Source organism: Ischnura elegans, chromosome 7 (assembly GCF_921293095.1).
Source record: "Ischnura elegans chromosome 7, ioIscEleg1.1, whole genome shotgun sequence".
In the NCBI taxonomy this organism is placed as follows: Eukaryota; Metazoa; Arthropoda; class Insecta; order Odonata; family Coenagrionidae; genus Ischnura; species Ischnura elegans.
In genome coordinates, this window is record NC_060252.1 from 3,848,276 (window position 1) to 3,860,565 (window position 12,290).

Consider the following 12,290-nt stretch of genomic DNA (forward strand, 5'->3'; position numbering starts at 1 on the left):
AAAAAAAAATTTTCCCCTAGTGGAGTTCCAAAAAAGGAGGGTAGTCTTAGAATCGTGTTCGTCTTAGATTTGAGCTAATACGGTGTATGAAATTGTTTTTCGATTTATTATGTTCTATAAACAATTTTCATAAAATATTTTCCGTTAAATAAGAAAGAATCAATTTATTATATTCTATAAACAATTTAAATAAAATATTTTCCGTTAAATAAGAAAGATTGGGGTGGGGGAAATTCGGCTACTGTGCAGTAATAACAACGTGCGCAAAAAACAATCTCTCGGCGAGGAATTAAAAAAGGACCTCGGGTGTCCGGACGGAAGAAGGTCCGAAGGGTATTCGGCGTCCAGGCAAGAGCGCGGTTGGGCTGGTCCTTTTGTCGGCCCTGAATTTTGCAAACGATAGATCACGTCATAACAGATATCACTTTTCATTGCGGCGTTAACATTCACGGCGTTTGTCGCGTACGTTAATTTTCTGTTGATATACAGCCAGTGATTTTCTTATTGTTGGCTTATTAACGGACCGTGAATTTAGCGAAATTGAGACCGTGAAAACCTGAAGAAAACCGTGACAACCTGAAAAATAACCGTGAAAACCTGGAAAAAGCCGTGAATTTCATTATTCAGTTAGAGTGGGAACCCTGTAATGTCTATTGGAGCATGCTGTGCTAGTTTAAGTTTAAACGAAGAAGCCATTTAAATGATTTCAGCTTTAATTATATAATAATAATTATAATAATAATAATTATAATAATAATAATAATAATATGTTTTATTTGCCCAAAGACCAAGGTACATTTTTCAAGGCATAAGGCACTTCAATCATGAACATAAGTTACTCAACAAAACATAAAGTCAGTCTACACATATATCACATAATTAACATTCAAAGCAAAGAATAAAAATACACATTGTAAAACATTTCGTCAAGCCCTTTCTTTACTCACCTAAGTATTCCTCCAAAGAATAATAGGAACCTAGTAGAAGGAACCTTTTGAATTGCATTTTAAATGCATTAAATTTTTTAATATTTTTTATATCAGGAGGAAGTTTGTTGTGTAGTCATATCCCCATTTCCCAAGGGCCAAGTTTGTAAAGTTTGTTCTTGTATTAGAGTAGTGTATGTCGCGTTTACATCTCGTTTGATGGGAGTGATGGTCATTATTAAGGGGAAAGCTTCCAATATTTGATTTTATGTACAACACTGTAATCATTATGTAAATGCAAGGATTGGTAGAAGGTATGTCATAAATCAATAATCTATGATGATTTATGATGATTTCCACAGTCAGTTTCACGTCCCTTTGAATGAAGTCCCAACATGAGGCCACTGCAATTGTGATTCGCAATCTCTTTAATCCACTCTCGTCTCCTCATGCAGTTACGCCTCCTTCATGCTGCCTCTGAAGCCACAAAATTGTCAATGTCTCGGTCCCTCTATTTGCGCGCTCGTATTTACCTGCTCCTATTTGGATTAATTTTTGAAGGTCTGCAAATTGGCTGTCAAGACTGTCATTACCAATATGGGTGCCAATGGTCTGTTAAGATTTGCTATTAAGCTTAAGAACGTTACTAACTAAACAGATTGGTACCCAGCCAGCTTCATATGCCTATTTGTTTCACTCTGTTTTTATCATTGTTTGCTCAGGGTTTCTGTGATGCTCGAGATTCTGCTGTGATGGTTCTGCGGCCATTGAAAGAGTTCATGAGCAAGGAAATTGCTTTCTTCTGTGTGCTCAACAAGCTTGTTCCTGTCACTGTGCCTTCTCTCTGCACAAAGGTGAGTGTGACGAGGGGAAGTGACCGACTGTGTTCATCATCTGCATGCTTGTTTCTTTCCTCCTATTTGATGAAATTTACTTTTCAGCTTAGTAAAATCACTTGTCTGTTTCCACACATTTTTGTTTAAACCGACCATGGTTTCGGCAACTCGGGCCATTATCAAGGTACGTAGCCTTGGGTGACAGCCTTTTTATATTGGTAGAGTTTCTCCGAAGGGGAGGGGAGGGGTTGTTGGGGTGTGTTCATTCCAAGGTTAATGTGACGTCAATGGGCGATGGGTGGGAGGTAGGGTAATGTTCAGGAGGGGTGAGTGGAATGGGAACATATGGTCGTTACATAATTTAAAATTAGCTGGGCAATTAACAATTTCAAACCGCTCTAAGAAATCCAGTTTCTGCCCCTTGTCATGTACATGTAAAATTTTTGCATCAAAATTGCACCTGTGGTGTTCGTCATTCAAATGTCTTGCAATTCCTGTTGAGTCGTCGTTATTTAAAAAACATTGTCTATTTTCTCTCATTCTTGTTTTAAAACTCCTCCCAGTCTGGCCAATATATTTGGTTTAGCAATTGTGACGAATCAGTTCATACACTCCACTTTTATTATCATTACAATATGCGTCTTATGTACCTTGATAATGGCACAAGTTACCGAAACCATGGTCGGTTTAAATGAAAGTGTTGTGAAACAGACAAGTGGTTTTACTAAGCTGAATATCAAAGATTTCCACGGTATCACGCCGGACACTGTATCTTTTAAATTTACTTTTTTTTGGAATATGTGGTTCTAATGTCAGTGTTTAAGATGCCAGGGATGCCAGCATGATTGATTGAGGCTTTGTCATTGGAGCTATCTTGAATGCTTGGCCTGCTTATGCTTGTGTAGCTGTGTGCATTCATTGGTTGTATTTGCAGGCATCACGAATGGCCAGCATAAGGAGACTCACGGAGGACTTCCTGCATGGGCTGCAGGCGGACTTTCCATCGACTTTCTCATCAGTGATCAAAACTGGAGATAAACTGGCACCCCCTATGCCAGCTCAACAAAGGTGCACCCTTTGCAAGGTAGGTGACAATGGTACCTGCTAGTGCTAAGGTGAACACCATAATCATGTAAACAAGTAGCAGTTGCTGACTCAAACATGTACGTACATTTTTTTAGTTTATCACTTCCACGTTGAGGTGGGAAAATCATTTTTTTTTTAAATTGACATAAGATAACAAAATTATCTACCGATTAAATTATGCAATAGTGAAAAAACTTTTTCACAAAAGTATTACTTCTGTATGTATTTCTGCCTCCTGAGTTAGATAGTGATACTCAAAACATTGTATATAACTTACATTCTTGGTGCAAATCCAATAATTTCTGATTACATGTAGGTTGCTTACGGAAGAGTCTAGGCATGGTAAACAAATCATGTAGAAGTGGAGCATTAGTTAAAACAACAGCATATTGAAATATGTTCACGGCACACCGGGACATGCTGGGAATGTGGTACCAAGCATGCTGTGACATCTTTCAATCCGGGGTTTCTTGGCTGCCTTGACAACATTTCGTTCAATTGTGCGCTTCTGTGTGCTCACGGTGAACCGCTCAGCTGTAGGGACCCGTCATACAAGCATACAAATATCTTGGTTTTGTTGTTCCACTTCCTTGATATCCTGAACGAATCTTATGCCCTATTCCACACTTAGAGCAGTCTGGTCTGGAGGTATAGAGGTAGGGTGTGATTGTAAATTTACGAACATCAATCTCATTGAGTATCTCAACATTTTCATAAAAATAGTAAGAGTAATAGAATTTTATTCCACTCATATTCAATACATTACATTGAGAAAAATAAACCCTGTAATTATTGTGGAATATATGGGTACCCCTTTTTGGAAAGGTTTTGGGGCTACCATCATACACTATTGAGAACATGACTGGTGCTAACATACATAAAAAAATACATTTATTTCGTTTAATTGACTGATTTGTTATCTTGACTATTGCATTCGATTGTGAATTTACAGTAATTTACTCATGAATAACTTTTCTTAACACATACTATCATAGCACACTTTCTCTCATAACGCATAAGAATTACATAATATACCTTTATTTGAAAACGTTTATAACACCTTTCTTAGTAGAAACTCTACTTCCTCATATTGCATAAGCCATTTTTTAACTGCGGATATAAAACCCCATCTCTTCTCCTTCTTTGCCACATTTTTTGGTAACATACTACATAATTTTGGCCCCAAGTATTGATATGACTGTCTATATATTTCAGTCGTCAGCCTAGGTATATCAAAGTTTCTCCAAGATCTGATGTCATAAGTTTGTGGTCTGGCCTTTTCACCGCTACGGTTATAGAAAACTCTGAGGACTTTATAAATGAATAGATGCCTTAGTGGGAGGATATCTAACTTTTTGAAAAGAGGAAATGAGTGGCTTTTCCTATACGATCGCGTTATAACCCTGGTAACCCTTTTTTGTGCCCCTATCAATGGTTTAATGTTGATAAAATATGCTCCACCCCAGCAGGCTATTCCGTATTGCAATCTTGAATTATCGAGAGCATAATATACCATTCATAACACTGATTCAGGGCATATGTATCTGAGGAAGTAGAATTTTCTTACAATGTAAATCATTTCTGATTTTAATTTATTTATGTGAGACTTCCATTTACAATTTTGGTCAAAGTATATGCCTAAATATTTTATGTGACTAACCTGTTCGATGAGAATACATTTATAACAGGAAGTAACATTATCTTTTATACAATTTGCACATTGATAGTATACTTTATTTTTGTTTGAGATAGATTTACTCATGCTAAACATGATATACAGTGGAACTTGGTTAGTATGTTCCTCCTTAGTACGACGATTTCTCTCGGTCCCGGTACCATCGGAACAAAATACAGGCAAAAGTACAGTCAAACCTCTTTAGAACGAACCTCTGTAGAAGACAAGTTCTCTATACAGCGAAAAAAAGTTACGGTCCCGATTTTCTTCCCATAATTGTTGTGTGTATTTTCATCCTCTGCACAACGAACCTCTGTACAGCAAAAATTTCTCTAGAACGAAATAAACTTTTGGCCCCGAGTCAATTATTTTACCTCTTTAGAGCGAAATAATGAAGTTTGTGATTACGTATCCTCCATTTCATTGATATCATTTGTGCTCGAGATAGACGCATTAATTTTTTCGAAAAGGGAGTACATATCATCTTTATGCTGACGACCTCCAAGTGTACCTAAATTCAAATGTTAAAAGCCTGTTCAATGGAATATGTAATCTAAATAATGACCTAGAAAATATCAACAATTGGAGCAAATCCAACTTTATAAGCATAAACCCTAGTAAGTCCCAAGCTATTATAATTGGATATCCTAAAATACTCAAGTCAGTCGACAGAGATCAATTACCGCAACTACACATCTCCGATTCTCCTATAAAGTACTGCGACGAAGTTATTAATCTAGGATTGATCATTGATGAAAGTCTGTCTTGGTCATCTCATATAACTAAGATATGTAAAGCAGTGAATAAGTCATTATTTCCATTAATACGTTTCAGCAACATTATTCCTCTCTCCTTAAAGAAGCAATTAATTTCAACATTAATACTTCCCCATTTTGATTATGCCGATGTTGCCTTTCAAGACATATCTCAGGTGCTGTCGAATAAACTTCACCGCTCCTTCAACGCCTGCATTAGGTTCATATTTAATTTACAAATATCAGATCATACCACCAATCATATTAACGATCTCAAATGGTTAAAGCCTAGTTCTCGACGCCGGATGCATATCCTTTGTCTTCTCTATCAAATCTTACAGACAAATACACCAGCGTACCTCAGAGACGAATTTCAAACACTTAGTAGAATACACGACTCAAATACGAGGGGAAATGAAAAACTCGTTATACCTCACCACCGGACAGTCAGACTCAATAAATCATTCATTGTTACTGCATGCCGCGAATGGAACAACATTGACCTACCACTACGTAAATTATCATCACTCGCCTCCTTCAAAAAGGCACTACACGTAAAACTTCTTCGAGAACAACAACGAGACATGTAACATCATGGGAACAGTAGGAAAGATTCATCACTTATCTCCTCCGGCTTCATCTAATTTTCTTTTTCTTTACAGGTACTGGGTGACATTTTCCATGTAATTCATTGTATTTGTATACTCAGGTTTACATTAGCTTTCTCAGTAGGTTTTCGCCGGTTTTTCACGCCCCCCTTCTTGTGTGGGCGTTTTCCTGCAGTGGGTTTTTTCCAATAAGGACGACAGTCAATATCCTTAGGTTTTTCCCACGTTCACTAACATCTTTTTACACTTGGTCAATAGTAACTTTGTTAACTTATAATGCTAATTGTTGATTGAAAATGGAACTTCTACTTATTTTTATGTAATATCTCTGCATGTAATTTCACGAGCAACTTGACAATGTATTTAACTGCATATATTTAATGTTTGACGAGGGGTTAGATGGAAGATGGGACTTTCTAGTCCCAATCTCGCCCAATAAAGACGTATTATTATTATTATTATTATTATTATTACATATTTCAATTTTTTCCTCATCGCTGAATCCATGAATTTGTTTCCTTGAAATAAGATTGATAATTTGGATGTGATTAAAGGTTGTGTTGATTGATCATTGTCGCTAACAAAGCACTATTACCTATATTTTTCATTTTAGCATCGTCTGCATTTCGTTTTCACATGACGGCCATCATGCAGTGGATCGATTACGTAGGTATCGACTGAAACTATCGACCTATCGATTACTGACGATATTGGCTATTTCTGCGAAGTTTCACATGCCGAGTTAGCAGATGAAAGTCCTCGGGAGCAATAACTCTTTTAAAAGTGACGTTAAATATATTGTCAAGTCTCAGAATCTTCGTAATAGTGAACGAAAAGTTAAAAGATACCATTAGCAGTCCATCAGAATGTGTTTTATGGTTAATTTTGGGGGTCTTTATCAAATATTTCTCCAACTCGTAGGGACCTCACAGAATGCCACCAAAAAGAAAGCAATTCACTCTCGAGCAGAAAATTTCCATTTTAAAAGACGTTGACACAGGAATGAAGAAATTGGACGTGGCCAAGAAGTACGGCATATCGCCGTCTTCATTGAAAACAATTTTAAAAAAGAGAAACAAAATAGAAATAAGCACCATGTACAACGCTGTGAATCCCACGAGGAAGCGATTACGGGCCGCAACTTACGACTAGGTTGATGAAGCAACATTTAAATGGTTTTTACAAATACGAAGTTTGAATATCCCTGTCACTGGACCTCTAATTTGCCAGAAAGCCAAGCAATTGGCCGTGACTTTAGGTGAAGATGGATTTTGCGCATCACAAGGCTGGCTTGAAAAGTTTCGCACTTGCCACAATATTTTGTGCAAGGGAATATCAGGAGAAGAGATGTCTGCACCGGCAGATGCCATTGCTCAGAGGCAGAGTGGAAAATTAAAGGAGATTATGGCGAGTTTTCCCCCGAAAAATATATTCAACGCCGACGAGACGGCTTTCATGTATCGGCTGCTACCTGAGAGGACAATGGCTGTAAAAACAGAGAGATATACCTGTTGAGCATTTAGTCTCTCTCGATCAACTGCGTGAGCAACATTTGTGTGAGATGGTCCTTGGAAGGAAAGCAAACCATTCAGAAAAAATTACCAGATTTTTTAAAATAAGTTTTATTTTATTTTTGAGAGCATCAGCCATCTAAATTCTATTAAGTTCTATTTATGTTGATAGTGGGATATGTTATTATTTATATGCAAGTAAATTTGCTGTTTGTTAATTACTATCCTTTTGTTTGCACAGTCTTGTGTCTGCTAAAGAGCATTTGAGTTACTTGTTTTAAAGCTTTCTTTAGTTTTACAAATTCCATGGAATGCCCACATATTGTGATATTATCTTTAATATTTAATAATGCTCTTAACTGGCTTTTACCAGGAAGACTGGGATATATCTTCTTGAATTTCAGAGTTACCTGAAGTTGTAACATATTATTATTTATAAAGAATTCTTCAATTTTGTGAGTGAAATAAAGAAATTTATTTGTTAACGCCATAATTAAAAATATCAATTACACTTGTCCCTAAATGTGCTCCTATCAAATCTTTGTATGATTTTGTTCAATTAGTGATTGGCTTTAAGTTCTTGCTATGCCAATGAGGCCATATCAAAGTTTTACATTTTTAAAGTAAATTTGAGAAAATTTACCATATTTATGTGGGTAACATATCTTATTTAAGTGAATTTATGAATAGATATCAGTCCTTTATTTGCTAAAAAGCTTTTCAGTACATTAAAATGGGTCATAACTTCTGTAAAAGGGATACCTCTGTACTACAAAAACCTCTGTACAACAAAATTTTTTCTTGGTCCCTAGAATTTTGTCATAAAGGGATTTGACTGTATTTGGTTAGTACGTTTGAAAAAATTGCGCTTTCCTGGTTAGTACGCTCAATTGCTAGCCGTGACGCAACCTGAAATTCGTTCTCCAGTATCTTCTTAAGAGTCGTAAAGCTCCGAATTCATGATTTAATTTATTATTACTAGCCATTAACATTCTTGCATTCATTCTACATATCTTTCATCGACCGTGATTTATCCAAATGCATTTCTCAATTCTTATGACGTGATGAATTTATCAGGAATGTCTGACTATGCAAAACTGCAGCCAATGAGAAGCCCCAATTTTCCCCCCCCCCGAGCTCCTCACCTTCTGTTGCCTCTGGAGTGCCCACTGCGCACAAATTTCACGAGTGGGCAATTGTTGCTATTGCACGAGTTATCGTGATGAAGAAATGAGTCTTATCCAATTCCCACTTTATCTTAAGCAGTACTGCACGACGTCAATGCTACGGGGTACGTGCGTATTTGACTACTGCTGCGGGAGCAGACGATGCTCTGGATCTCCATGCGAAGCTTAGCTTAAAAATACTTGATCTCGGCACGAAAGCAGACGACATTAAACAAATTTTTAAAGTAAATTTCAACTGTATAATATAAAATCTTCTTGTAATTACGTCGTAATCTAATAATCTTGCGTGTTATTATTCGATATATGGATCGATATAACAATCGATATGGCTTTATTCCAGAAGCGAATGTGTACGGCTAATGCCGTAATCTAAGGTTAATATAATTTTGTCCAATTTTTATGATGTTTAAAAACAACCCGTTGACATACTCAGGGTTGTTGTTATATTCTCCGAGTATGCTGTGACAAAAAAGAAATGACTTAGCTTTACTTGTCCTCTTTCTACAAATACATATAGGATAAATCACGGGAGAAAGACGCCGTTTTCATGTAATTGTCTTCGGGAAATCTATGAAACATTGTGATTTTTATTCACATAGTATTGTTTTTCAATGTAGCGCTCATTTTCTTGATTATTAAGGTGAAAAGAGTTCAGGAAAGCGATCCAACGAGAACTACCGATAGTAATTGTAATTATGACGACTTTTCCACGGATTGCAATTACCCCGACTGCTATTATTTACTTTCCTCGTTAGCACGTTTTCCTGGTTAGTACGTTCATTTTTTGTGGTCCCTTCAGACATGTACTAAACAAGTTCCACTGTATTTCGTTTTTTCACTTAACAACATATAATTAGCCGAAAACCACTTATTGAGTGTTAAAAGACCACTTTGTATGTGCTCATATAGATCATCAACACTATTAACAGAATAGCTTAGTGCAGTGTCATCTGCAAACGACGTTAATTGACCTTTAAACCTGCCAGCACATAAATTGTTTACATATATTAAAAATAGTATGGGTCCCAACACAGAACCCTGTGGCACACCACAGGTGAGTCGTATCTTTTCACTGTAGCAATTTTTGAGATGCACACATTGATCTCGATCACAAAGATAACTTTGAAACCAATCATATGCGGTTCCACGTATACCCGCTTCCCATAATCGATTCATTAGGATCTTACGATTAATGGAGTCGAAGGCTTTAGTAATGTCTACAAACAAGCCAGCAGCTCTACAGTTCTTATTCAGTCTGTCGTTCAGCTCTGAGCAGAATTTTAATAATGCATCTTCTGTACTCTTACCACTCATAAATCCAAGTTGGTTTTTATTGAAAAAATTATGCTGATTTAGAAATTTAAGAAGTCTGACTTTAACAACTTTTTCTATTATTTTAGCTAATACAGATAATAAGGATATTGGTCTGTAATTATTTACGTTCATTTTATCACCTTTTTTAAAAATTGGTATCACTATTGCAGTTTTTAATTGTTTAGGAAATATTCCAGAATACATACTTAGATTAACAATATGGGCAAAGACCTCCGAAATATTTGCATTTACTGCTTTGACAACTTGTGCAGAAATATTATCAACACCTTTAGATTTTTTAGACTTCAATTGCTTAATAATGCTGCTTATTTCTTTCGCATCAGTAGGTACAAAAAACAGTGAGTCAATTGAATTGGAGGTTGGGAACATTTCTTTGTATTTATTTGTATTACTTTCAAAATAATTGTTATGGGTCAATGCTTGAATTACTTTACCATAATGTGAACTAAATTGGTTTACAATGTCCTGGAACTCAGTGACAACGATACCATTACTAGTTCTAATTTTTACATAATTCTCATTTCCTTGCTTTCCTCCCGTGAGTGAATCTAAAATGCGCCATTGGGCAGCTGTATTATTGACATTGCTATCAAAAAGGTCACTGTAATATATTTTTTTGTGCTTTTTAATATCATACCTTATACCTATATCACCTTTGTTTGTACGATTCATGGTACCTATTTAGCTTTTCATTTTCAGGGTGTTTCCTCATTTTTTTATACAGAAAATTTCGCCTAGAAGTTCTCCCGCACAAAGCGTAAGTCATCCATGGATTTTTCATCCCTCCCGATCTGTTACTGTCTGAGACATATTCAGTTTTTTCAATGCAGCATTTGAATTTGTTTATAAATATTTCATAGGCTTCATTAACATTTTTTTGGGAATAAACATCATTCCAGTCACTTCTTTGCAAACTGTTATTTAGATAGTTAAAGTTTATCGGGCGATAGCTTCGATAAACTCGTTCGCATATGTTAATGGGTGCATTAATATTTAAATTACATGATACAGCAAGATGGTTAGTTAAACCCCAATCGTCCGCTCTTCCCTCATACTTATAGTTATCTCTACTTCTGCAAAAAATATGATCTATGCATGTTTTACCCTATTTGCTAATTCTAGTTGGAACTCAAATAAGCTGGTCCAGTCCATGACTAGCCATAAGGGTTTGATATTCAAAGGAAATATCGTTGAATTTTAATATGCATAAATTTATATCACCAATTGCAATTAAATTCCTCTCTCGAGAGATGGTTAGTACATTCTCCAGTTCTCTCAAAAAATGTTCAACAGGGTTAGAATTTAGTCTATAAACACCAATAATGCTTATCGAATAAGAATCATTTATCCCTACTGATATTTTAACCATATCAGCAGTTTTTAATTCACCCAAATCAATAGAAAAACACTCATAAGTATCTGCTACATATGCAATAACTCCTCCAGCCCTATAGTTGTTATTACACACATCGAAACTCCGATAGCCAGTTATTTGATACATAGATACTTCAGTGTCATTTACCCAAATTTCTGTCAAAACTATTACAGCGGGTTTTATATCGAGATTAACTAGTTGAAACACAAATTTATCAAAATTCGCTCTTAAACTTCTTATATTTTGGTGCAAGACAAAGAACCTGCCACCATTAACTCCACGATCATTAGCAGTACTCTGCATTTTGTCAGTAAAGATAGGTTGAAGACTTACATAACTCACTCGCAGAGTGCTTACAGTTTCTCCAGGTCATCAGAGGATTTCAGAGTGATCACTTGATCGTTCTCCTTCTTCCTCATGAGTATTGTCCCATGCCTTAGCCATAAATATTTGTATCCGTTTTCTCTCTTCGCAAGACGCGCAGCAGCGAAGTGTCTCCTCCGACCTGGACTCAGGCTCTCGTTTATGTACAGTCACTTTCAAAAGTCGGTCCCCACGGCCAGCGCGAGCAACTACGTTCTTCGCCGCGCTCTAACTTCGGGTATTGCTTATGCCTTCTTTACCTTGAATGGGCCAGTTTGACTTAATCTCACCACCCGCAAAATTTTACCGAGGCATTCTTCTTTTTCCTCGATTGTTCGCGACCTCCCCGACTCCCGGTGTCAGAACACAGGCGAAACATAAGTTCTCAGTCACGCGATTCTCCCCGTGATAGTATTCTGAGACAGATGGTCTGTAGTCCGGCTTGTACTCGGAAATACCGAGACGTATCTGCGTCGCAACGCACATATAAAGAAGAAATGAAAATCGGAATTTACGTCTGAAAGAGTATTCTAAAAGTTGCTTCCAAAATAACCTTCTTGATTATACCTTTAATACATATTACCAAACACGATCAATGCATATTGTTCTATATATTAGTATTTTAGACACACG

At 36.5% G+C, this 12,290-nt stretch overlaps 1 protein-coding gene across 3 annotated transcripts in view; it reads left to right on the forward strand.

Annotated features, from left to right (window-relative positions):
• LOC124162077 (cytoplasmic tRNA 2-thiolation protein 2) overlaps window positions 1-12,290 on the forward strand; it is a 61,867-nt gene that overhangs the window by 26,217 nt on the left and 23,360 nt on the right. For all 3 annotated transcript variants that reach the window (XM_046538436.1, XM_046538435.1, XM_046538433.1), the window contains exons 6-7: window positions 1,649-1,780; window positions 2,697-2,846. In XM_046538436.1, the coding sequence (XP_046394392.1) occupies window positions 1,649-1,780; window positions 2,697-2,846 (282 nt within the window). The remainder of the gene's footprint in view (window positions 1-1,648; window positions 1,781-2,696; window positions 2,847-12,290) is intronic.